The sequence below is a fragment of the Meriones unguiculatus genome, chromosome 9 (genome assembly GCF_030254825.1).
Source record: "Meriones unguiculatus strain TT.TT164.6M chromosome 9, Bangor_MerUng_6.1, whole genome shotgun sequence".
NCBI classification, from domain to species: domain Eukaryota; kingdom Metazoa; phylum Chordata; class Mammalia; order Rodentia; family Muridae; genus Meriones; species Meriones unguiculatus.
Window position 1 is genome coordinate 11,932,422 of NC_083357.1, and position 27,256 is coordinate 11,959,677.

A 27,256-nucleotide genomic window follows, 5' to 3' on the forward strand; every position below is an offset into this window, starting at 1 on the left:
GAGCTGCTTGTCATTTTTATTGGCTAAGATTCCCCAGAGAAGCATAAGTGATGGATCAGTAAGGCATGTATGAGAAGAGAGTGTTAACACTAATATGATGGGCTCATAAAGATAGAGAGGGGGAGAAGCTCTATGTCTGCCCTGGGGAGGAGAGAGGGAACAAGAACCCCAGCCAGCTTATACTGTGGTCTGAATTTGTCCTGACCCCTTGAAATACTTGTGTGGAAATTCCTATCCTCACAGTGTGGCATGAGGCTATAGAGTGTGACTGGGTCACAAGAACAGAAACCCATCGGTGGGATTCATGGCTTGGGGCATCTGTCACATGAGAGCATAGTCAGAGCCACAGAACAGTAGTGGACACTAGTCTGCCTTGACCTTGGACTTCGCCCTCCAGAGGTGTGAGTGGCAAATTCCTGTTGTTTATAAACCACACAGTTTATGGTAGCTTATTACAGCTGTCAGAATGACCAGACCCAGTAGAAAGTAATGGGTCTGGAGTAACCTCCCTACATCTTTCAGGACTGAAGCTTCTAAAAGGTGGCAGTGTCTCTGAATGGTGAGTAAAGGGAGGGAGGGAGGCAGAAGTCAGGGATTATAAAGAAGTCATCTACATTTTAACAAACACCATAAGGTATCAAAGTATGACCAGGCCCAGAGATCCAGCCCCTCTAGAGGTATCTGAACTGAAATATCCTTGCAGTCTGGACACTGGGTGACAGGAGGGAAGCCATAGGATGGATGGATGGTACCTTCTTGGCCACAAGACTTTTTCCACAAGACTGGAGAAGGAGGATACCCCAGATAAAAATTATTCCATTTATAAAGAACTCTATTTCTATCTTGAATCTCTTAGGTAAAACAGAAAGTTTGCTGAAACTCTACAGGCCACTTCAGAATGCAACCCCAGCTCGCAGCTATATCTCCATCTTGTCACCTGGGGAATGCCCATGGGAACAATGCCCAGGGGAAGGGTGTAATTTTGAGGCTATGGCCACAGACTGAGCAGGTGTCTCCAAAGTGGTCTTCGACATGATGAAGAACCTGACCCAAGCCCTGTCAGTGCACATATTTCTCTCCTGTTCTCTCCCATCCACATTTCATGATATGCCCCAGGCAGCTGAGAGCTGTGCAGGCAGAAAGAGGCCACAACAAGCACCCACCCAAGCACAGCAGCTCCTGTCAGAGTCCCATACCCACCTGCTGCCTCCATCCTACAAACTGGGTCTTGCATAGAGAATAGGGCTAAGCAGTTTTTGTGGTTTTGGTTTTTTTTTTAAGATTTATTTATTTACTTATTATTTATACAGTACTCTGCCTGCATGTATGCCTACAAACCAGAAGAGGGCATCAGATCTCATTATAGAAGGTCATGAGCCACCATGTCGTTGCTGGGAATTGAACTCAGGACCTTTGGAAGAGCAGACAGTACTCTTAACCGCTTAGACATCTTGGACAGAAGCTCCATAAGGAGAGCAACAGAACCAAAAAATCTGGGCCGAAGGGTCTTTTATGAGACTGATACTCCAACCAAGGACCTTTCATGGATATAACCTGGAACCCCTGCTCAGATGTAGCCCATGGCAGCTCAGTATCCAAGTGGGTTCCCTAGTAAGGGGAACAGGGACTGTCTCTGACATGAACTCAGTGGCTGGCTCTTTGACCACCACTCCCCTCCCTGAGGGGGGAGCAGCCTTGCCAGGCCACAGAGGAGGACATTGCAGCCAGTCCTGATGAGACCTGATCGGCTAGGTGCTACACCCTCTCCAGCGTCCTCTGTGTAGCATATCAATAGATTGTGCTACTAGGTGGGAGATACGTTTTCTTCGGAAATAAGCTCCCTGGAGGTCCCTGGCAAGAACCCTAACATGGCCACCTAAGCCAAAAACACGTATTCTGAGAGCCCACACTTACTCAATTGCAAGATTGGATTGATGAGCTTTTTTGCTGTTTCTCTATGATTCTTGGAACAGCACAATTAACTATTCAAGGAAACACATTTCTGATAGATTACTAAAAGCTTTACAAATAAAAGTGGAAGGAAAATAAAATTTTAGGAGAGGTAATAAATCAGATTCAGCATCAGGAATTGCTTGTGGAAAAACCAAACATTGTAGGTAGTAAAGGGACAAGAGTTTTAGGGCTTTCTAAAGAAAATATTTAATAAGGATCTGTTAGGATAAATGCTCTGGATATTCCCACTGCAGTAAAGCGACTACAAAACCATTACCAAACACAGGTGTTTATGATGAGGCAGAAAGAAGATAGGCAAACATAGGAGGTCAGAGAGTTTTATATTATACTATGAGTTTACGGAGTGTAAATCCTTAGCAAGACAAACAGGAGGAATTCCCTTCTATGCTTACCTCTAGGGGGGTTGTAAAATCTTTAGCCAACTTGGTTCTGAGGGCAATGACAGCCCCTGGCCTTCCACTCACTAATTAGTAGCAGTAAACTGCGTAAACACCACTAGTTTAAGGTTTTGTATTTGCTTTGATTAAAAGCTTTTAGGCCAAGATTTTTTATAGACACTGCTTCTACCAGGTTACTCTTTCAGTTAAAATGTAAACTTTGTATTGTTGGTAAAAAGTCTGAATGCTCCAGGAAGTATGTCAACTTCAGGTGCTTCTTTATGTAATCACTATATAAGTGTTGGCTTGACTTCAGTAAAGTGCAGTAGATCCAAACCAACACTACCTGGTGTGGTCTCTGTCATTTCACCTATCTGTGCCTAATCTGATATCTGAACACCTGATTCTCCCACAGGTGAGGGACTCCCAGCTGGGTCAGCCCATGGCAGCTAGGATCAGGTGGAAGGGGAGGAGGACCTCCCCTATCAGTGGAGAGGGGAATGGGAGGAGATGAGGGAGGGAGGGTGGGATTGGGAGGGAATAAAGGAGGTAGCTACAGCTAGGATACAAAGTGAATAAACTGTAATTAATATAAAAAAATAAAAATTTAATTTAAAAATACACATAAATTTGATAATAATAAAATATTGATAATCTGAAAAAGGGGGGGCTAAGGACAGGAAGTGGGGAGACTGGGAAAGTTCCACCCCTTGTGCTCAAGAAACAGCACTTGTATATGAACTCACAGAAACTGTTGTAGCATTTATAAGGCCTGTACAAGTTCCAGCCAGAAAGTCCTAGCACTGAAAGGGGGAAGCAAACACAGGTTCCCACCTCTAACTAAGAAGCTATAATTGGTACCCACTGGCAAAGAAAAAATTGCCTTTCTCCAATGGAGTCTCACTAGGTATGTTAACATACTTTGGGGCAGGCCACACACCCAGAAATACTTGGCAAACACAAAACAAATGCACCAGGATTTTTGTAGATATTTTGCCTCATTTTGCTTTGTCTGGGTATTTTTTTTAAACCTTATTGGCCTTCTGCTTGTTTATTTTTATTTCTCTTTTGTAGAGTTGTGTGTGTGTGTTTCTTGGGTTTTGGGTTTGTTTGTTTAAATAAAGAATATGAAGTTGGAAGGGTAGGGAAATGCGGATCTGGTAAGAATGGGGGGAGAGAAAAACGATAAAATATATTTTATGAGAAAAATCTTAAAAAATATATATGGGTCTGTGTTGCCAACAGCATCTTTACTGCATTGGTTTCCCTGAGCTGCCTTGGCCAGTACCTTGACAGCAGGGCTTTGTGGGTCCCTAACTCTGGAGGACAGACATTTCAGATCAAAGTGTGCTCCTCAGCTTTCTGTCACATGACAAATATATGGGGCCAGAGTAGCTGGGGCCCAGCATTTCAGGCCAGGCTGCAAGGTTGTGAGAGGAGACATATTATCTCCTTGGACAAATGAGCGAGTAGTGACCCTGAGCTTGTGGCAGTTTGGGCATGATAAGGACACCAAGACTAGAAGACCAAGGTTCACCTCAAGAGCCTGGAGTTAACTTAGAAGTCTAAAACTCAGAGAGGTAATCCCTTGTGACTAAAATTCCTGCAAGTTTCTTTTCCATTTTCCTGTTGCCTGAAGGTGAGTTGAGAGTCTCAGGAAGGAACCCAGAGAGCTATGGACCTAGTGGGACTTGACAGGCAAGAAAGAGACCAGGGCTCAGTTTACAAGGTGGTCACAAGCCACATCCATAGAAACTGCCCTGGGGACAGAGGGGACTGAGAGTGTCTCCTGTATACCCTTCACCCCTGCCTATTCTGCTTGGTAACCTTAAGAATTCTACATTATGTGCTGTCCATTCTACATTCTGTGCCCAGGCATCGTTATGAAATTTGGAGAATGAAGATAAAGGAGCTGGTGTTAATGCTACACTATTCCAGAAGGTGGCACCCAGAGCTCACATTTGTCCACTAAGCCACATTCCACTGGGCCAAATACAATGGAGACCTTTCTTTGTCTCATCACTTAGCTGACTTTGTACCACAGTTCTAATGGTTATAACTAATTTCCCCTTTCTGGGTATGTTTCTTTAAAATGTCAAGAGTCCGGCAATGCCTGCAAGCAGCACCCTGCACCGCCCTAAGCCCCCAAATCACACAGACTCCAACCAAACACACAGCAGAGCATAGCTGGGAACCACCAACCCTGAGCCAGCTCCATCCTCTTTACAGGGCTGATGAACTGGAGTTCTGGATCTTCTACAATCAAGTGTCCATCAAAGAGTCCTGCCTCTTCATTTCTCCCAACATCTTCCATCTCTTTCTCATTCTGGGAGACTTGGGCACTTGGGTCACGTGACCTGCATCCAGCCAGTGTTCAGGGTACCTCAACACTTGTGATTATCCATCAGCTGTGGTTTTGAACCACTGCTCTGTTATCTTCCTCCCCCACACTCAGCTGGGTCTCGAATTTGGCCCTCTGCTGAACGCACAGCTCAGATATCTGTTGATCAGCTCCACGGAACCTTCCAATTTGTACAATTTGTAAATATTTACTCCCACCCCATAATTTCTGTAAGTTTATTTTGACCTTCAACTCAACCACACCCCCATTCTCTCCCCAGTGCCACCCCTGAGTAAGCTCGTGCCTACTCTTACTCCAACATGCTAAATGTCTCTGGGTTTTCCCCAGCCACCCCTTCCTCATCTTACTTTAAAACAGTCACATTTTATAGCTTAGGTTGACCTGGCACTCACTATTATAGCCCAGGCTACCCTGCTGTCTCAGCTTCCTGGGGGTTGAGCTTGTAGATCTGAGTCACCACACCTGGTTTGTGGTTCATTTTCTTGTGTCCGTGATCAGGTTAAAACTTCAGATCCAGACGGATGGAGACAATTGTTTGCCTATTCTGTGCCTGTCCTGGGCTACTGAAGGCCACCAGTGGAAAACAAACACCAGAGATGTTTGTCTACCAACCACTAACATAGCCTGATGCTTACCAGCCTAGCCAAAGCCTCGATGCTGAATACAACTCACCAATGCAGAATTAGCTGAAAGCAAAAGATCAAATTTCCAAGGTCAGAAAATTTGTAAGGCATATTATAATGAAAGAAACTTAAATCCAAATTATTGAATGATTGCTTAAAGGACTAAGGACAGGCCGGGTGTGTTGGTTTACACCTTTGAGCCTAGCACGAAGGAGCAGATGCAGGTGGATCTCTGTGAGTTCCAGGCCAGGGTGGCCTACAAATGAGTTCCAGGACAGCCATGGCTTGGTAGAAAGACTCTGTCTCAAAAAATAAAAATTAAAAAAGGACAGAGCTTTTGTCTAAAGGGATAAAATGCTGCCTGCCAGGCTTTAGAATTGTAATATGTATGCCCAAAAAGTTGGAGCTAGAGAGGGCTAATCCTACCCCAAACCCAACTTCCTGAAACAGAACCAAAAACCTCATTCCTCTTCATGACATAGCTCAAAAGGCCTCAGATGGACACTGTGGGGAAATCTCTGCTCCAAGTCTGCAGTGAGACATGAACATTACAGCCCATTGCAGCTGATGGAGTTTAACAGGTTCCAGCAAAACTCCCTCTGGAGCCCCTTCGTCCACCCAGAATCCTTGCGCTCTGTGGGAGTTTTTTTTTTGTTTTGTTTTGTTTTGTTTTGTTTTGTTTTTTTCAGAAGAGAATTCAGGAGGGGGAAATCCTCAGCATCTAAACGAGGAGAGTCAAGAAACAAGATACAAGAAGCAAAGAGATTAAAATCTTGTGCCGGTCATACGTTAGTGTAGTGTTTAGATTTTTTTTCTTTCTTTCCTTCTTCTCTCCCTTCTTCCCTCTTTCCCTCCTGTGTTACTGAATCATTTAATGATAACTTAAGCATGTGTTACCACCCTCAGATCTTGCAGTTTTAAAAGCAGTGGTATTTCTGTTTAAGGAAGTGATGAGAAGCCAAGAAAGAAGGGGAAATAGAACAATCTGGAAAAGGAGGAGTTTGAAAAGAATGAAAGCAGCGTTTTGAAAGCAAATGGAATTAGAAATGTAAAATGGCTAGATGGAGCTAAAAAAAAAGGGGGGGGGGGATGACTGGCCCCTAACGTGGCCCAGGAGATAGGCTGTGGAGGACAGTAGCATCTGGAGAGCAGATGAGAGGCCCCAGTGTGTGACAGCTCTCTGCTCTCTGTGGCCAAAGGTGACAAGAAGACGCCAGAGCAGGATAAACAAACCCACAAGCTGGGCACACTGCCTTGCTGGGCAGAGCCAACAGTGGAAAAATCCATGGTGGAGCCTGCTAGAGATCCAGAGGGTTTAGACCGCAGAAGTCCTGAGGTGGGTGGAGGCTAACAGGCAGGCTGGACAGAGGCAGTGCGTTGCCCCACCACTGCCTCTACATGAGCCTATGTTCTGAGACCACATAGATGTTCCCTCAAATCTGACATGCTGGGTCACTTATCTCTAACCTGAAGTGGAAGCTTCTGGTTTCTTTGAAGATTCAGTTGGGTTATGTGGTGTTTTGCTAGAAATTGTCCTGTGAGGGGGCATGTGGTGTTTTGCTGTGAGCTCTTTCATGCAAGGGGTATGGCCTTGGCCAGCTGAGAACATCCATGGGTGGACACTGAGAAGAGGACAGACAGTGAGATGTCGATTTTTGGATCAACATCACAGTGCTGATCTTCATAGTTGACAGAGAGAAACGTTCCAGAGAACTTCTCGGGGCAATCCAACAGTCTTGTGGCTTTCACTGACCTGTCCCAATCTTCTGAATCGTGCTGATTCCTGTTGCTGCTTGGTGTCTGTTAGGATTGTGCAGCAGAGTTATACAGCGGGTTCATAAATTACGCTGTGCAACAGGCATTTGAGGTTTTATTAAGGGAAGGGAGAAGAGGTCACAGAGACCATCTCTGGGCAGGGTAGGAGAGAGAGAAGAAGAAGAAGAAGAAGAAGAAGAAGAAGAAGAAGAAGAAGAAGAGAGAAAAAGACATGGTGGGGGAGGGTGGCCCGATAGAGAGAGGGGAAGAGTAGAAGAGAGGAAGAGAGTGCAAGAGCAAGAAGGCAAGAGAGCGACAAAGTAGCAGGTTGATCCTTTTTATGGAGCAACTCAACTATACCTGCCAGGTGTGGCTACCTGGCTGGCGACACATGATGACATTAAAGGTTGCTAGGCAACCCGGAAACAGGCTGCCTAAATACTAACAGTGTTGGCCTTTGGACTGGACTGCTGGTATCCAGACAATGAAGAGTGCACTCATCCTAAAGAACTACTTCTAAAAAAGTCTACAACTCCCTTTACCTAATAACCTTCTTTCTCCCCTACCTCTGGTCAGTGGGTGGAAGGGAGGTACGAAGTGCTTAAAAACCCTAAATAAAGTCAGATGGGTGAAAAATCTAAGCCCACCCTAACCAACACTATGGCTGGGCAGTTTCACTTATACAACATGACTGTTCCAACCTCTGCCTTTACCTCTCTTCGGCCTGATCTTCCTTCATCTCATTTAAACTACCATCATCTTCACTTTGGCAGATCACCTAAGTACCCTGAACCAGACCCTCACAGAAGAACAGATTGTGTCATGCACTTCCTACCAGTACCCTGAATTTCCCACCAGTCAGGTGGGACCTGAAAATATTTCTGGGAGGAGTCCTTGTTGTACCCTACTCTGTAAGCCCAGATATCCTTTGTTAGTCTGTGAGTCTCACCCAGTCCCAAACCTCATCTGCTTTCTCCCTCCCCATTCCTTGGCCATTTTCAACTGCAACAGGCCACTCCCTTTCAAACTACAAGCTTGTACATGCCTCTCCCTCCTTTGTTTGGCATTTATGTAAATAAGAACAAGCTGTGAGGCACAAGCTCCATCTCTGTAAACTCACATGTTCTGACCCGTTGCACACATGTTCCATCCCTACACAAGCGCTGTGCCAAGGTCTCCTTTGACCCCCTTCTGCTTAGCTAGCTCTGTGACACCGCATGACCCAGTGGAAAATCCTTTTTCCTGAGCAGCGTTTCCTAGTACCTCAGGTCCCAGGCTAAAGAGACTTCCTGCCCTTCACTCAAACTAAATTCTGTTTTCCTCTATGCTTCCCCTTCTAATGTGAAGGGTTATTTGTGCTCCTTTCAGGACTGGAGGCTCACAGTGTGTTTTATGTACTCAGCACAGCACCTAACATGCAACCCAAAGCATCTCTCTGAACTTTGAAATATGAATGCCACATATACTAAGATCTGGGGACCCACTGCACTCAGCTGGATTAGGGCCTGGGTATTGAGCACCTCCAGATCCTAGGCAAGTTTCTGTCATCCTCATTTTTTTGTGTGTGTGATTCTCCATGGTCAGATAAATGGTGAGAAATACAGGATACAATGAATTCCTCTATGAGGACACATCTAGTCACTTAATATCTCAAGTTCTGTGTGATTCTATTGTTTAGTGAAGGAAAAATGTGAGCACACATTGGGTAGAGATGGGGGTGTTATATCATGCCAAAGGCACACGGTGGCATGAAGCTTAATAGATGATGTATGAATGAGATGGTTGAACCCAGAGTCCTTCCAGAGGCTGGCATTTCTCCTGGGCTTTCCAAGGGCCCTCAACATTGCTAATTCTTCAGGGGACCCATCTCAGTCATCTGAACTACCAGACTTTGGCCAGACCCTCCCTGTTCCAGAATCACTGGCTCTAGAACTCACATTTACGGAAACATCTCGATACACACAAGCCTGAATAATACACCAACCCTAAAAATTCAAGAAATCCAAGCTCCCAAAAGCCTGGAATGGCCCTCTATCACCCTGTGCGCAGAGGCAGCTGGAGCCCTCTTCCTTTCATGACCTCTCACAGCGCTGTTACTCAATGCCTTTCCAGGGCATAGCTGCCTTCCTCCCCTTTACTTGTCAGGATCCAGCACTACCCATCCACAAGAAGAAGCAGGCTGCAGACTTTCCAGAACAAAGAGCACTGCAGCCAGTGGTGGGAACCTTGAACACTTCTCATCATGGGACCATTTTAAAAGGCCATTCTGCAAGGTTTCCTTGGATTTGAAAGGTCACCATGGAACTATTTTCATGAGGACTGGTAGCTCTAGGAGCCTTCCTGGCACTGGGTGAGGCTCCTAGAGGCAGCAACTTCATGCTGAAGGGTAGGTAGGAGTTAGCTAAGTTAAAGGGTGGTATACCAAGAACTGTGCTGAGGAACATTCTAAAGAAAAGTAGGAAAATCCCCAAAATGAGCTCCTTGAGAGCTCATTGGGAATGTCCTTCCCCTTGGCAACTAGCATATCCTGCTTACTAGGACTGTGATAATGTCTCAGGCATCCAACGCTACAAGGTGGTTAAAGAGGTGTTCAGACGCAATGCGCCCCAGTGAATGCTGTTTCCTTGTCCTTTGCTGAACTCACTGCACTGTTAGTTTATGTAGACATGGCAATACGTGGAAGGGCTGGTGTACTTTTCCCTTTTTCTCTGATTGAAAAACTTGGTCTAGCCAACTTGCAAGAAGCTACAGCCATGTTTACTGAGTTGCCTTTCAAAGGCTACCTCAGAGTTTCCAAGCTGTGTTACAGCCACAGCCCAAACATTTGCAGCAAGTGGTGTGATCCTCAGGGCAGGCCCAGGCAGTGCCTGGGTGGGGTCTGGGAGACTCCGAAAGGCTAAGAGCCAAGAAGAGCCTGAGGTGGCAGAGAGGGAGTTTGGGGTGGGGCCTGGGCCTGTGTACACAACCACACCCACTAGCCTGGGAGTAGATGTATCTAGTCACTGAGTAGAGGCCGATTCTTTGTCTCCCTGGGAAGAGTAGCTTGGAGGCAGACAGGATGGCCTGGTGGAAAGCCTGGGTAAGTGGTAATGGTCTGGGGAGATGGGTCCTTGAACCAAGTTGGGTGGTAGGCAAAGATAATGTAAAGACTGAACCTGTTAGGCCAAGCACTGGTGAGGAAGCTGGGGGGGGGGGACTGTGCATGGTTAGAAAAGTCATTGTAGGGTTGTAAAAACAAGACAATTTAAAATAAAACAATTTAAAAAAAAAAATGAAATGCAAAGGGGAAACTAAAGGATTAGCAAGGACAGAGAAAGCCTTCTGTAGGAAAAAGGCCACTTATGACAAGAAGCGCTTCTGTGGATTTGTGCAACTGGTAAGTTTGTGCTTAGAGAAACTCCAGCAGGCTGCTCTTACAGAGGTAGCATTATGTGACGGGCCCAGGAGGTTGGCTTTGGAGAAAAATTGCTTCATGTGGTTTGAATCCTGAGTAGGTTGGATCTGGAGAAGCAGCCAAGATGGAGCATCAAGGGCCTTAAATAACAGGTTGGAGCTTAACTTTTAAGCAATAGGAGCCACTGGTGTACTTTCAGCTACAGAATACTCTGGGCGAATACAGCACCTTTGAAGGAACCCATTAACACCCACAGCACAGGTATGAAAGGGAACAGTCTGGTAGCAGAGAACACTGGTGCTTACTTGTCAAAACTGGGGGGAGGGAGAGTTGGCCGCAGGACCTAGCCCACGGGAGCCATGTATGTCTGGGACAGGGCTGCATGGACTACTCACCGTCCTCATCTCAGCTGGGGCGCTTTCAGGGAGAAAGCTGGGGGAGGCTCTGGGACCTCAGGAAGCTTGTTCAGAGCCCTAGGATAGCAAGCATAGACCAGAGAAAGCCTGAGTCTCTGTAGCAGCCCCCAGGCTCCTTGTGGGCTGAAGAAGGAAGCTTGTCCAGCTTCAGGAAAATCTTTGTTACTGTGTTGCCATCCAGAGAAAAGCTTGAGGTGTAAATGCCCTGGGCTCGGAACAGGGTGAGCAGACGTCAAGGCAGAGAGATGAGCTGTCATCCTGACCCTGGGGAAAGCAGCCAGAACAGTGGCTGTCTGCAGCTTCACAGCAGCTGGTGGGAACATGCTTCACGCAGGTGTGTGCAGCAGGGAGAGCTCAGTGATGGGCAGTTCCTAAACTCAGGTCCTAGCCAAAATAGTCCTCCATAGTGCAGGGGTAAAGGCCATCCTCTTGGGAACCTGATCAAATTGACAGCATGATGCTGGTACTCTCAGCACCTTCTGTATGGGGACACTCCTATAGGCATCTCTTGTTCAGTGTCATTGGAACCTCACAGCAAGTCTATAAGACAGATATCAATAGTTTTACACATAAAGGAGGAAGCTGAGACTCAGATACAGCAGACAGGCACCACAGTTGCCACACTAGTAAGTATTTAGGTCTGGGCAGCCTGAGACCAGATGCAGACTCTGGTCTCAGAGTCAGGCCATTGACCCATGGGCAAGCTGACTAGGGGCAACAAGGCCTCTGTGTCTGTCCAGGCTGCCAGTGAGAACCAAATGTCTTCTGAGTTCAAAGCTGGGTTGGGAATAGGACGGATGGGAATGGAGGAGTGGCCAGAGAGAACCAGACTTCAGAACAAGTCCCCGCTTTATGGCCCTCTTGAGGAGGCAGCCTGTGAACGGATCAGGCAAAAGTATGGCAGTTCCTGCGTGCCCATGACAGGTATTCTAGTCATAGCATCCTGGACTGCCCGAATTGCCTTTTGCCTCGAAACTTGTCTGCCTGGACTCACCAGCCTCAGGGTAGTTTCATCAGCAGCCTGAGACTGACCTACAGGGGCTGGCATAGCTACCTCCAGGTTCTCCACTCCAGGCAGTATCCGGTCTTTGGCTTTCTCTTTCTACAGAACCTTAACAAGAGAAGAGAGACAGGCTTCTCAGCATGTTATCTGAGGCAGCCCTGACAAATACTGGGCCCTGAATGGTATGGGGACGCCCCTCAATGACTAGATTTCTGAGGCCAATTTGGAGTAGGAAAACTACAAAGTGAGAACTTAGATGCTCCCTACCCCCACACTCCCAGAAGACAAGCATGCCTATGGGTGGGGCTCTCTGCAGTGAAACATTCCAAGAAAACCCAGTGTCTGGGGAAGAGTGAATCATCTATGGAGTGGGGAGGTAGACAGAGTTCAGGTTGAGTCAGGCTGTGGGTGAAGCCCAGCCGCCTCGCCTGTAAAAATGGAGCATTAGCGCCTAATACGACTACTGGAAAGCTGAACACCCTGTCCAGCTAAACACGCTTTACAGAGGGGATGCTCAAATAGCCTTCTAGCAGTAGCAGCACATGACCTCAGAAACAAGGAATACTCATGTGTAGACAGTGGGGCAACATCTGGCTCACTGGAGAAATTTTCCCCAGGAATTATTTCTAATAGTTCCTGTCATAAAACATGGTGCAATGAATGGGACAGGAAGATCTATTTCTGTTCCTGTGAAAACCAAGCAAAGGATACAGAGAAATGTCTTGTTTCTTACTCAAAGGAAGGACCCTTAAGGAGACAGAACAGGTGGGAACTTGTTCTGTATTTTCAGGATCTCACCTGAGGCTTGGGTGGAAGGATGGACAGACAGTGTGGGGAGAAAAGGAGAGATGGGTGGAGGAAGCTTGATAAGAAATGAAGAAAATGGGAAGGGAGCAGGGAGAGGAAGAAAAGGAGTAGGGAGGAGAAAGAAAGAGGAAGGAAGGAAAAGCGAAGGAAGGGAGGTATCAGGGTTGTAGGGCTTGGTCAGAGAATTGGTGAACAGGTGAGTGAGCGAGCAGGAAAGCAGATGGGTGAGTGGGGAACAATGGAAGTGCTGGGTGAACAGGTGAGCGAGTCACCTGAATGGATTTGACTAAACTTCCCTCCATCTGAAGGACCTGGGGCTCCCTCATTCAATTCCTATCCCCAATTCCTTGCACTCTTTACCACCCCTTTCCCTAAAACACACACTTTCAAAGGGTCATCCATCATAAGCATCTGATAAATTATGCAGAACACACACATAAATGACCCCTGCTCATGCCTTGGATCGGAAGCTTGTAAAACAAGGATGTGGGTACTTTAGTTATCAAATTTACCCCATAATCTATGGAAAATCTTGTAGTTCTTTCTACCCTATATGATCCCATGGTCTTGCAAACCACCTGAGCTTTGGAGATGCTCAGTTTGGTCCCTCCCTGGCCCTCTGAAACACCCACACCTCACCACAGGAAAGGCCAGGGTAAGCTTAGAGCCTTCCTTGTAAACAGAAAACCATGTCTAGCTTCCCGTTCCCTAGGCAAGCCTCTCAGCTTTTAGAAGCCATTCTTTATGAACTCACCCCAACCCAACCTGCTGTGCACAGGGCTGGAGAGAGCTGTGTGTGGCCAGTCTGCTACCTGCTCTCATCCAACAGGTAGTTTCTTTTTACAAGCTCTGGTTCCAGCGGCACCAGTCTATTGGCTAAGGGGCCGGAGAGCTCAGCCACTGCCTTGCAAGGTTCCATTAGGTCTCAGTGCCCAGGGAACATCCCTACCAGGGTGGGCTACTCGGTAGGCTGCCCTGTCCTTCCTGTACTCCCCATGAGCAGGCTGTTTGTCTTGCAGGTTGAACAGGAGGGCATCACTGTGAAGGGTAGTTCTCATTTCAACCCAGACCCGGATGCAGAGACCCTCTACAAAGCCATGAAGGGGATTGGTGAGTAACCATCCATGGGGACACACACGCTTACATCCCAGAAGGTGGATACCAGAGACAGCCAGGCATAACAGGTGCCCCCATTTTACTTTGAGTGATTCTGTTGCTTAGGAAATCACACCAGCTCTGAGGTGGGTGAATGTTCATTCCTGAGTGACAATGACAAGGAAAGCTACCAGTCTGAGATTTATCACTTGTAAAAAGGCTGCAAAAACCCTGGACCCACTGTGTCACTGTGAATTCAGAACAATGTGGGTCGGCACAGGACCTGCTGTGGACATGGGGATGGAGTTTAGCTGTGGCACTAAGGCCAGGGGTATCAGCCACATGGATTCTGCAGCTTGTCCTCTGCCTCATGATGGCTGGCCAGACAGCCAACTGCTTCCAGTACCACCCTTGTATGACTGTGAGTGGGAAAGAACTGGCTTATGCTAGGACCTGCTCTCACTCTAGGCAGGAGTCACCTCTCTGCTGGCTCTGCCTGGTTAGTTGGGGCACTGAAGAGAACTACAATTCCCAGAGGGTTCTATACAGCATTTGCATACCCATTGCTTCCTGTGAAACCTTAACTAATATCTCCACTTCCCACATGAGCAAATAGAGGCTTTAGGAGATAAGCCTACCTGTCCATGGCCTAAAAGGCAGGGTCTCAGACCCAATGCTCTGAACTTTTATGTGGTCTCCCTCTAATGTGACTATCACAGTGGGAAAGATGGAGGATACCTTACCTAGACACGCTTTAAAGGCCCATAGCTGGTGTTTACAGCTCGCTGCCCTTGGTTTCTATGCTATGAGGTTGAGCCTGAGCCATGCCCTACCACTGTGCAAGGTGGGGAACCAAGAAGTGAGCCACCTGGGTGTCTTGTTTACATTGATGTCTTGTGGACATCGGGCTTTTGGGGTTTTTTGGGTACCCCTCTGCAGTCTTTTCTGATGCCCCCAGAGGCGGAGGGGGTTCTCATACTGTACACCCTTTCAGGAACCAATGAGCAGGCCATCATAGATGTGCTCACCAAGAGGAGCAACGCACAGAGGCAGCAGATTGCCAAATCCTTCAAGGCTCAATTTGGAAAGGTAAGCAGGTGGGTGCTGAAGACAGGACAGCTCCTCCTAGGGTGGAAACACGAGCATAGGGGACATTGCATTGAAACGACCCTCCCATTGGTCTATAGTGAAGTTTCCCCGGCTATTCTGTCTTATCTAGCAGAGCCATATGTAGCTCCCCAGCCCTGGCCTGGCATTGGCCTTGCATTGCCGGGGTCCACTTTTCCCCGTTCTCTCTCGCTGCAGTCCTCAGTTGTGCCCTGGGATCCAACCTGAGCTCTCTCCAACTGTGTCTGTCCCACTTCCTGAACTGACTTCCCTCTTCCCTGCTCCCTGGCAGTCTGTGCCCAGGCACTTCTCATGATCAAGTCACTTGCGTGTTCCTCTCCTGCCACTGGGTACTCTAAGAGCCCCCTGGCTACTCATCGCCCTGAGCGGGAAATTTGGATGCACATGGTGCTGCCAGAAGTTTGTGCACAAACACGAGTGCCTGCTCACAGATTTAACACAAAAACATCAGTGATGAAGTGCAAGTATCCCTGAGGGAAATCACACACTTGCCACTCCTTTGCCTTACCCCTCCAAGCTACACATTATCCTCTGTGTTCAGCATCAGAGAGGTTGGGTAATGTCTTAAGCTTCCAGAGCCTTTAAGCGACAGGTCTGACAGAGCCCTGTACAGATCAGCTGGGTGTGGCCTGGTGGCTTCTTGTAGACACCTATGCCCTTAGGAAGAGAGGAGTGTGAGGTGGAATCTTGGAATCTTTCTTTCCTTCTTCTCTCCCTTCTTCCCTCTTTCCCTCCCGTGTTACTGAATCATTTAATGATAACTTAAGCATGGTGTTACCACCCTCAGATCTTGCAGTTTTATAAGCAGTGGTATTTCTGTTTTCTTGAGTTTAGAATGCACCCAGTACTGGACTGTGTGCTGAGTTGTCACACATCTCTGTCACCCTGTAAGCAATGGTATGAAGCAGAAGTTCCATTATCCCTACTTAACAGGTACAGATGCTGGTGCTTAGAGAAGCTAAAGACCTAGCCCTAGAGACCACATCAACATAACAGAGTCCATGTGAGAAGGAGAAAGGAGCCCCGGGCCAGGCCTCACCTGCACTCGGGTGGGCTCAAAGGATAAATCATCTCCCCTTTCTTTTTGTCTATCTTAGGACCTCACTGAGACCTTAAAGTCAGAGCTGAGTGGCAAGTTTGAGAGACTCATCGTGGCCCTCATGTACCCACCATACAGATATGAGGCCAAGGAGCTGCACGATGCCATGAAGGTACTCTACTTTGCTTTAAATTTCAATGGCCACCTGGGCCCCGTCTGACCTAATGAGCTTGCAGCCTGTTCAGACAGCCTCCAACATGGAGGCTGACCAGCCACAGTGAAGGCCTAGATCATAGAGTAGGGTTAAGCCAGGAGGAGTTCAGGGGAATCCGAAAGCCATCTCTGCAGCCTGAGCACTGCCCCTTGGCCACCCTTTACTTCTCATCACTCCTGTTACTTTCACAGATTAGGTGGCACTGGAGACCCAGAAGCCACAATTATTTCCACTTAAAGGGTACTTGCTGTAGTCTATGCCAGGCATTTTACACCCATGATCTCTAGTCCCACCTTCAGGGTAGGATTGGCTCATTACTCTCATTGACAGATGAGTATACTTCAGGGTGGGAAGGCAGAGCCGCCTGTGTGCCACCACCCCACTAAAGAAGGAGAGCTGAGGTAGCTTGCCCTCCACTAGCTGTCACAAGAAACAATGGTGGGAGTTCAGTGTTGCCCCAACATAGAGGAAAGAGGAGGGTGGAGCTGCGGCCAAACCTTCTGAGAAGACAGTGCAGGCAGAGCAGGAAACCAAGGGCAGAGCACTCCAGAACATAGAGGTTTCTGTCCCCAGGGCTTAGGAACCAAGGAAGGGGTCATCATTGAGATCCTGGCTTCTCGGACCAAGAACCAGCTGAGAGAGATAATGAAGGCCTATGAGGAAGGTAAGGGGGTTGCAAAGGTGGTGGGGGAAAAAACCTAGAAATGGCCTAAATTTTGGCAACCTGACAGGGAATAAGAGTCAGGCAGTTCCCAAGGGAGCTAGGCCTTACTGGAAAGAACTCTTTGGAAGGTCTTTTCATACAGGTCCACCAAGTGCCTATATGCCAAACCCTGTGCCCAGCCCTGATTGAGCTCAGACATGGGGATAGAGATGTGTGCCCAGCTAAGCTCATGTTCCTTAATACTGGGGCAATCCTGGGGAACAGAGACGGCAGTAGACACAACAGTACTTGATGGCTGTATGTGGGCTGACACAGAACACTGAAGAGGGTCATCCGCTAGGGCCCTACTGTGCTAGGGGAGCCCCACTGGCCGACTCTCCCATGTAGTGCCAGACAAAGGCCAACTAGTCCTCCATGCTGTGCGTCTGGTCAGGGCAGTCTGGAGGCTCTGGCTTTGCTGAGCCTGGCAATAAGAGGACGTCCATTGGCAGGCCCTGCTCTGGCTCTCTGGCCTGGTCTATTTCTTCTTTTAGCTTGGTTGCACATTTTTGTCATTCTGGGGTCTGAATGACTGCCTAGATAGGTCTCTGCCACTAGGACATCTAAATGTTCTGTCTATACCTTCTGAGCCAAGAACTTGTCCTCCCGTGGGAAGAAGTGGAGGAAGCAGGTGTGGAGGAGAAAAATGGGCCCTGACAGGTCCTGGGCCGCTTGCTGACCATACCTTCTGGTTCTGTTTTCCTGCAGACTATGGGTCTACCCTGGAAGAGGACATCCAAGCAGACACAAGTGGCTATCTGGAGCGGATTCTGGTGTGCCTCCTGCAGGTGACACAACCTGGGATCAAGAACTCTGTGGCTTTGAGATCCACCCCAGCAGCAGCCCTTGAGTGATTCTTCTGAGTGAGGACTAGGCTATAGGAAAACCCAGTGGTCTGGGCACCATGTGTGTCTCAGCCCAATAGCCCTGTCCTTGCTCCAGAGCCTCATGCCGCTCTTTCCTCAGCCTTTGGGTGGCCCTATGCCAGGCTCTGCTCACTAGCTTAGCTCACTGCATCTGTCATTCCAGAGAAGCAGCCCAAGTACTCTCATGGTACAAATGCCAACAGCAAGCCTTGGAGGGGACAGCTGGCTTGCAGGTCTCATGGCCAAGAAGCAACAGTCCTTCCCTACCTGCCCTTTGAACCCCACTGTCCCCTAAGCCCAGGTATTCTGATTCATCACCTGCCTTACAGAGTGATTTCCTCTGATCTTAGGGCAGCAGAGATGACATAAGCGGCTTTGTGGACCCAGGACTGGCCCTCCAAGATGCACAGGTGAAACTGTACCCTGACCTTGCCAGCTGAACTCTGAGCCAAGGGATTGTTCTTTGATATAGACCCTACCCCCACCTCCACTGTGTGGTAACTAAGGAGAAAAGCAAGGTATCTGGGAAATTCAGCAAAAGAAAAAAAAAATGGAGAGGCTGGGGCAGGGAGGCAGAGCCGGCCTCTCTGAGCCCAGAGCTCATTCATATGAAGTCCTCCGTGCATCTGTTGGTAGAGTGCTTGACACTTGGTGCTCCCAGGGACAATGAGGAAAGGAAACTTACCTAAAGGAGCTTATGGCCCAGAGAAGAGCCTTGAGCTAACGTCATTGGAGGAGCAGAGCTCAGAACAGTGACAGCCATGCTGGGCTGTCCAGATGGATGGAGGCTGGCTGGCAGCCGCACCTCTGGGGTGACAGAGTTCTCCCTCACATCCTTGTGTCCCAATCCTAGGATCTGTATGCAGCAGGGGAGAAGATTCGTGGGACCGATGAGATGAAATTCATCACCATCCTGTGCACACGCAGTGCTACTCACCTCATGAGAGGTACGGGCCAGAGGTGGGGGATGCAGGGTACATGGCTGTCCGCATGGCCTCTCCTTCCGTGCGGAAGATCTGACGGGTAGTCTTATGTGGCTCAGACTTGGAGAGAGTGCCGTGGAAACCTGGACTCCTCCCCCTGTGCCAAAAGGAAGGCAAACACGGCACCCACTGGTGTGCAGTGTGTAATCTATGTGTCCTTTGCACGGATCTTTCTCTCCACAGTGTTCGAGGAGTATGAAAAAATTGCCAACAAAAGCATTGAAGATAGCATCAAGAGTGAGACCCATGGTTCCCTGGAGGAGGCTATGCTTACCGTGGGTAAGAAGGGGGCTCAGCTCCTGGCACGTTTGCATCCACAGTCTGGGAAAGTGGTAGCAAGGGACTGGAACTCTGTATTCAAAGGTCATCCCCCACCCCCCGTGTTCTCAACCCTTTCCCCTCAGCCCAGGTCCCGGAGATCACGACACCACAAAAGTATCAGGTGGCCTTCCGGGAACTACTCTTTGTGGTATCTTCACAACCCCCCATGTTGCATGAGTGCGTGTTTGCGTGTGAGTGTCCGTGTCCACATGAGTGTTGACACAGTGACTCTAGGTCCAGGGCCTAGGCCTACCATTCTGCTTCTGCTCCTATAGCCCAGCTCAAAGCCACCTTTCTGGGCCTAATCCAGGTACCAAGGCCCCACCTTGGTTGCTAACTGAAGAAATGAAGGTGTGCGGCTTTGAGTCCTAACCAAGAGAAACATGGACATTTTCTTCCTGCATCAGTAGACTGAGTCTGAGTACAGTAACCCGTTTATAGCACATCTCTGGCCTAAAGCTGAAATTATATGGGAGGAGTTCTGGTAAAGCAAGGACCTAAGCCAGGCAGGAGGACTGCCCTATACCACCTTACATGATGGAGCTGAAATTAGGGCTCCTAGCCAGGCTCTTACCTCTAGCCCAGGCTTGCAGGCAGTAGCCAAGGTCTCCTCCCTCTGTCCCTAGGTCGCCAGTAGCTATTAACACTTGAGGTTTGCAGGCCAGCTGTGAGGACTGTAGTGAGGCTCATTCAGTTCATTCTGTGTTGCAACAGCTAAACACGCCCTCTGCTGTCACCTAGAATTCGGCCCATAGACCCTAAATGAAAATGCCTCCTAATCAGCAAAGGTTTGCAGTGTGTTCCCTACTGTGCTTCTTAAAGCCTCAGTCACAGAAGGCTGAATAACAGAGTCATACAGTATCAAGACAGTTTATCACATTCCTACACCCCACAAAGCCTACACTCTCGCAGCCTTGGGCTAAAATACCATCTTTTGATGCGGACGCCACAGTTCATCAAAGATACATCTATGAAAAAGAAAATTTAGGGTCCACCCTCAAGTGCTTTTGTCCTCAAAGCAAATCTTCTTTCATTAGATAAAAATCCAAAATGAGGCCCATAGCCACCATTCTGTGGTAACCTGTGCGGAACTGAGTAGGCAAATGCTTCCTGGGTACGACAGCTTAGGGATGTCCTCTAGCACACCCGACTCGGTGACTCCAGATGAGCCCCACAGGTGCCCGGTCCATTTCACATCTCACCCTTTCGCCTGACTGCTCTGGGCTTTTGAGGCTGCGGCCACAGCCCCAGGCTCTGCTCCTTGCCCCGCTCTCTCTGCCCCACACAAAGCCTCCATTTTGAAGGTAGGTGGTGCTCAAAGAAACATGCCAACCCTTACACAACTCGAACCCATAACACCCACAGGAATGCATACACAAACACAAGTGTCTGCAATGCCACCTATGCCCTCCTACGATTAACAGAGTTTTCCTGTTTGCTAGTGAAATGCACCCGGAATGTCCACAGCTACTTTGCAGAGAGACTCTACTACGCCATGAAGGTAACTGTCTTGGCTGCTGCCCCCTTTCTAGTCAGCTTTATAGGATGCCAGATGCACAACCAGGTACTCAGAGCCACTGCTGTCTGAACTCCAGGCTCCCTCCTGTTCTCCTCTCTCATGCATCTGAAAGGTTTGCATTCTCAGGGGCAAACTAAACCTACAGAAGGGAGGCCACACCCCCTGAAGGTACATCTGCCCAGGTGCATTGACAGGCGTTCACTGAAGGCTCCCTGAACCTTGACAACATGCAAGGTCATCCATATCATCATTGCCCCCTGAAGGGTGGTGAAACGAAGGCTTGTCGAGGTCACACAGCTGCTAGGTGGTAGAGCCAATCACTGATCTCAGGCCTGTCAGCTTGTGCACTTTATTGTATCATACCTCCTCTTTGAGAACCAAAGGCAGGATGGCTGGAACTCCAACACCTTTGACGTGGACAGACTTTGGGGACACTGGCACATTTGGCCTGTCAGTTTGTCTCCCCATGTACAGGTGCTAACTTGCCTACAAGGCTGCCCTGGTCCACATTGCTCTTCACAAGCAGAGTTGTTGGTATCTGGAACTAAACTGGAAGAGAGACATTAATTCTCATGGACTAATGTCAATGCCTCGCTTCTCTAGTACATGACACTGGCACCACCAAAAATGAAAGTCTACTCAAAGCCCTCTGGGCATATCTGCCCCATGAGGGAGAGGGTGTGTTAATTATTTGCTTGATCATGAAGCTCCATGTGACTCAAGACTAGACTCAAGACTAGTCAGGGATAAGAGAAAGAGAGAGCCGAAGACCCTGCTCCTGAAATAGCCAGTTGAGCAACATTACAGTGATATTGCTCAAAGAAAAAAAAAATCTTCCTAGAGCAGCAACTCTAGGCCTTGAGCTTCTAAGGAGAAAAGGCACGGCCAGTGAGTGTGGAGACTGAGGAAGAGAAGCCCTTTGCCGTGGGCTGTGGACGCAGCTCCATGCTAAGGAACTTGCCTAGCGTGCAGAGGTTCTTGGCTTCAATCCTAGCACCACCAAAGAAAAGAAAAGAACTGTGTCACCAAAGTCCCCCTTGGTGTTCTCCCCACTGAATCAGAGGCCCATCCCCACACTCCTACCTCTTTCTAAGACCCTACAAAGGTTTGTCCATCACCACAGAGAAACATGAGGCTGATTGTCACTCTCTCATCCAGGGAGCAGGGACACGTGATGGGATACTGATAAGGAACATTGTTTCAAGGAGTGAGATTGATTTAAATCTTATCAAGTGCCAGTTTCAGAAGATGTACGGCAAGACCCTCAGCAGCATGATCATGGTAAGACACGGGTTCCCAATTTCCCTGCCAGCTTGTCACACAGTCACTCCTGAGACGTGGGATGCTGTGACTCATGTCTCTTCCCAGTGGGCATCTCACGCTTGCACCATTACCATGAGACACATTTAGGGACCAAGAAGGAAAGAAGTGTAACCCTGAGTGTGTCAGGGCAGCATGTGGAGACTAGAGAAGCACAGAGGGCCGCCCTTGCCCCGGAAGGTGGCTTTGCATTTGAGCTGTGGAACATCCCTTCATAGTCTACCAAAGCCTTGCAAAAGGAACCATTACTGAAGAGGCAATGAGAATAAGTAGTTTCATAGAAATCAGGGTTCCTTTTCAATTCAGATCTAAGTAGTAGGGAAAATTAGGCTCCAGTGGATTGCCTGCCTACAGTCCAGCCAGTACAAGTCTCAGGGTGTTTAGTGAAGAGGGATGGTGCTCTGCTTGGCTGAGACAAACAGCCTGTCTACAAACTAATGCAAATGGAGGCCTAAACAATTTCATTAACAGATGTCAGATCATAGCAAGCATATCCCTAAGTCTTCCTGAGCTACTCAGTCAAGTGGCTAGTTCTTCTACCAGGGTAGACTGTTGACTGCATTTGATAGGCAACTCACAGTTTACAATATAACTGGCCCTCTGCATTTGCTGGTTCAGACAACCAAGAACCAAAACATTCGGGAAAAAAAGAAAAAAGAAAAAAAAACACATCTATACTGAACACACACAATACTATTTTTTTTCATTCTTCCCTGAACAATATGGTATGGCTACTTGCGTACTATTTACATTGCATTAGATATTATGAATAATCTAGAGATTGTTTAATATGTAGGAGGACGTGCATAGGTTATTTTCAAGGCCAGCAGCATTTGATATCAGGAACTTGAGCATATATAGTTTAGTATTGGTGAGGGCCTAGAATCATTCTCCCATGGATACTGAGGGACAACTGTTTATTTTTTAAACACTGCTTTAAGATGTTCTGGGCGGGATAGCATCAGGAAAGCAGGCAGTAAGACAGAGGAGTTGGAATTACTGTTTGTTGTGTTTTAGACTTCACAACCAACTTGGTCAGGTTATGGATGACTAAGCACAAGCCAGCCTGGGCTGCTGCTAGGTCACACACATGGTGCATTTCATCACAGATGGCATTTTATAGATGAGAGGACATGGCTCACAGAGGTTAAAGGAAGAGTCTGTGCGTGTTGGCAGAGCCCTGGTCCAGGCCTGTGTGATCCAAGCCCAAGCTTGGTCTGGCCCCTGCTCTATGCCTAGATGTGAATGTAGGCTCCTCGCTCTCAGCCTTGGCTCCCATGTATGGATCCTGCCGACCAAGTGAAAGGCTCTGTACTACTGGGTCTTGAGAGAAACCTGAGGAAGAACAGGCAGTTGACTGTATAAGGAAACCACCCACAAGCCTTTCTTGTCTAAGAAGAGCTTAAGAGTGGATCTGTCTCTGTGATTCATTTCCCACAACCACCTCCCCACCTAACTGGACAGAGAATTCAAAGAAGCATCAAAGGAATAGTCTGAAATGGAGAAGAAAGAGCAATGACATCACATAGAGCTGTGGCATAGAAACCCTTGAAAGGGCAGCCCCCACCCAGGGAGCACAACTCTTAGTAATGGTAACAGAAGAAAAAATCCAACATTGTAAGCACCACCCTCCCTTCTAACCCACGTGTCTCCTTCCTCCAGGGTGACACCAGTGGCGACTACAAGAATGCCCTGCTGAACCTTGTGGGCGCTGACCCCTGAAGATGTCAAAAAAAAAAAAAATACCAAGGGCAAGAAGCATGAGCATAGGCTGTGTGGCTCCAGCCCTAACTGCGGGTGGGGTGGGGGTAGGGGAACACCTCATCGGGCTTTTAGTCTTCTGTCTCCCAGTTCCTGGTGCTTCTCACCCAATGCTTCTGACCCCTGGGGAGACCAGCCTGGGTTTCTCTTTCGACCTCTCCCCTGGGTCATTTCTAGGTACGTGCACACCGTCCACCCTAGCGGTACCTCTGACCAACATCAGTATGAAGGAGCCTGCAGGAGCTGTGGGTCATTCCTTCCTCCCACAAAACCTCCCGGGCTCAGGTCACACAGATGCCTTGGCTCTGACCCTTCTACTGAGTCAGGGTCCTTGGAGGAGGAGCCAAGGACCACAGCTTTCTAGCAGGTGTCTTAGCTTCATTACCAGGCAGCCGGGGAGAGTGTGGGGGAACACTGCTCTGAAAACACAGGCATGGGAACCGAAAAAGGGTCACAGACCTCCGCCATTGGGGATGTCTGTAACACTCGTTTACCGGAAATTGTTAGACTGTAGGTGGAAGAGCATTCTTACGCCATACTAATGACAATAATTGGATTAGATTACAAATCCCTGTCCTGACCCAAATACACTGTGGCCTGAGAGACGCAGGCTTGTCCAGTCCCTGGCCAAATCCTCTCATTCCCTCCACGGTGAAGCTTGCAGATCAGAAGGGCACCCAACCCTGAACATGAATCCCGTCTTCTTCCTGCAGTCCCCAGGCCCGAAGAAGCTGAGAGAACTCTTCCTAATATTCATTCATTGGGCTTTCAGAAGCATAAACATTTGTACTTTCAAAACGTGTCTGTGGATTTGTGCATGCGAGCTGGGGTGGATGGCATGCTTACCGACTGCGGAGGCCAGAGGTTGATATCAAGCTTTCATCTTCCATTTCTTCTCAACCTTAATTTTGTTTCTGCTGTTTTGTTGTCTTTTGTTTTTTGAGGCATGGTTTCTCTGTGTAGTCCTGGCTGTCCTGGAACTAGCCTGCAGAACAGGCTGTCCTCCAACTCAGAATTTGCCTACTGGGATTAAAGGCATGCCTGCTCTCCACTTTAACTTTTGAGGCAGTGTCTCTCAGTGAACCCGGAGTTCGCTGTTTCCATTAAGCTTACTGACAGGTGAGCTCCTGTAATCTGCTTGTCCCCATTCCCTAGTGAGGAAGGGATCTCAGCTCAAGTCCTCATGCTCACACCATGAGCACTTTACTCCATGAACCATTGCCCCAGCTCTGAGGAACAGAACTTTCAGGGCTCGAACCTGTGGGCATTTCCCTAGGGAATGCTTGGAGTGACGTGTATCCGATGTTGCCCTGGGGACAGAGCTTCTAAGTGATGGTACTTTCCATTCCCCTCCCAGTGATCAAATTCGCTAGAGGGGACTTTACAGTTAGTTGGTCCTATTCCAACCTGCAGCTTTTCCTGTATTCTTTGGCATTCATGCACCCAGGGGTGACCCTTGCTGAACTTGGTATATATAGGGTATGGTTGGCAGCTTCCAAAGATGATAATTTATTGGTTTCTTTTTCCTGTTAGTATGTTTGTAGAGCCCTTCCCAAGTAAGTCAAAGTCTATGCGATCAGGGTGTACCATTGTACTCACTGCTTTCCATACTCCATCAAGAGAAAAAAAAAATGTTTATCCTTTCCCAACAATGGCTTGTCAGAAGCAGGCTACATTAAGGGATATTCCCAAAACACAGTAGAACTAGCCGCAATGGTGAAAACACAGGTAAGCCAGCCCTGAGGATGTGAGAGTAGGAGGGCTGGTCCCGCCCTTGCAGGTTGCAGCACTTGGGAGAATGGACCCTTCGCCTTAACTGGGCAGCACAGTGGAGATGACTCTGGAGGTGTGGGTGCAGGTGAGCCAGCCCTGAGGGCATGAGAGCAGAAGGGCTCATCATGTCTCCTGTTGGTGGTGGCACTGAGCGGCCGAGGCAGAGCAGTGGTAGAGAGCTTGTTCTGATGGTTCGGGTACAGAAAAGCTGACAGGCCAACCAACTCAGCTACCATCCAGGCCCAGTTCCAGGGCTTTGAGTTGGCCTACCCCAAAATCTACTCCATCTCTGAACTCTGAGGGTATGACAGGGCCAGTCCTGCAGATCCAAAGCTGCAGGATCTCCATGACACCAGGCAATAACCAGGAGGAGACCCAATGAGGATCTAACATTGGTGGTGTCACAGAAGCCAGAGATCTCAAACCAGACTCATTGCAATGAACATTTGCAAGTGAAGACGTGTAGACAGAGTGCTGTACCGTGGGGCACACTGGGACACACTACAGCTTACACGATGAGATGTTTTCTCTGCTTGGGTTTTTGTTGTCATTGTTGATTGTGTGTGTGTGTGTGTGTGTGTGTGTGTGTGTGTGTGTGTTTTATTGTGGCAGGGTAGGTTGCAAGGATGAAAAGCAGATATCAGGGGGCAGGGAGATGAGTGGGTCTGAGATTCATGATGTGAAACTCACGAAGAATCAATGAAACGTTATAAAAAAAATTAAAAAAGAGTGATACCCAAGCTAAATTTCTGCAGTCCTTTCAACTGTGCCTCCTGAATCCTGGTTTTAGCCATGGCCTCTGAACAGGAGTTTATAAACTCTAAAGTGTGTCCCAAGGATAAAGGCACTTCCTGAAGTGAGAGATCAGGATAGGAAAAGCATGGACTCAACATGGGGTGGGCTCTGTCTCTGCCATGCTGGCTCCATGTCTTGAGCCTAGTCACTTTCTGTAAGGTAAGATCTTGATTACAATTGGCTGTATATCAAGCGACCCTGGACCAGGGGTGTACAGCCATCATTTTCTGGTGCTCACAGATTGCATCGCCGGGGACCAGTGACAATGTCCTATCTCTACTCCAAAATGTCTGTAGATGTCACAGAGAAAAGCTAAAGGTTTTGGGGTGACTAGGGCAGAAGACTAGGAACTTCTATGCCCATGTTGGTTGTCTGGTGAAATAACTGAAAGACTGCACTCCACTGTGACCGGGAGCTTTTACACACAGACTTCCGGCATGGTAGCCTCAGGGTGGCAGAGTGCTTCTTTGGTAGCTTAAGTCACCATAGTTACTCAATGGGCAAGCAAGAAACTGTCTTGTCCTCTGTGGGTCAGACGTCATCATTTTCTCTAGTCCCTGTTGATCAAAGGCATCACATGGCACCCAGCTTCGAGGAAGCGAGACACCGCCCTCATCTGTCAATAGGGAAATGGTAAAGCAATTGAGTGGCTGTGTTTTAATTCACCTCTAGTGGTTCTCAAAATCTGTCCCAAGGGGCAGCGCTGCCTACCCACATGAGAGGCCGGTGTCAGCAGGACTGGAGTGAGCTTCAGAAGCCACGCGGGGCCAGGCCTCCAATCACAACACCAGGCTGGAGGGCTGCTGTGGGACCCAGAGGAGACTTGGTGGTAGAAAGGACGGAAGCTACGCGCAATGTGTGGTGGAGCACCTGAGCCCCCATAATGCCCGCTGTGAGCATGGCAAACAATGCACAAGTCTTCCTCAAAGCTCTGGGTACTTGCAAGTCCAAGGGCAAAGAGTAGACTCAGTTCCTAGTGAAAATGTCTTCCTAGCTTGCAGATGGCTGCCTTTACTCTATGGCCTCAC

The 27,256-nt window shown here is 48.3% G+C and overlaps 1 protein-coding gene across 1 annotated transcript; it reads left to right on the forward strand.

Annotated features, from left to right (window-relative positions):
* The first annotated feature begins 10,046 nt into the window (after positions 1 to 10,046).
* LOC110548037 (annexin A8) lies at positions 10,047 to 24,458 on the forward strand. Its single transcript, XM_021635994.2, has 12 exons — positions 10,047 to 10,170; positions 13,731 to 13,821; positions 14,801 to 14,895; positions 16,032 to 16,145; positions 16,761 to 16,851; positions 17,599 to 17,678; positions 18,107 to 18,166; positions 18,610 to 18,703; positions 18,923 to 19,018; positions 20,503 to 20,561; positions 21,738 to 21,860; positions 23,562 to 24,458. The coding sequence occupies exons 1-12, from the start codon at positions 10,150 to 10,152 to the stop codon at positions 23,619 to 23,621; spliced, it is 984 nt and encodes a 327-aa protein (XP_021491669.1). The 5' UTR covers positions 10,047 to 10,149; the 3' UTR covers positions 23,622 to 24,458.
* Positions 24,459 to 27,256: the final 2,798 nt, after the last annotated feature.

Excerpts from the sequence above, each read along its gene's own strand:
- LOC110548037 (XM_021635994.2), top strand. The coding sequence starts at position 10,150 with ATGGCCTGGTGGAAAGCCTGG. Across the intron at positions 20,562-21,737 it reads GACTCTACTACGCCATGAAG|GGAGCAGGGACACGTGATGG; the intron begins GTAACTGTCTTG and ends TCTCTCATCCAG. Across the intron at positions 21,861-23,561 it reads CCCTCAGCAGCATGATCATG|GGTGACACCAGTGGCGACTA; the intron begins GTAAGACACGGG and ends TCCTTCCTCCAG.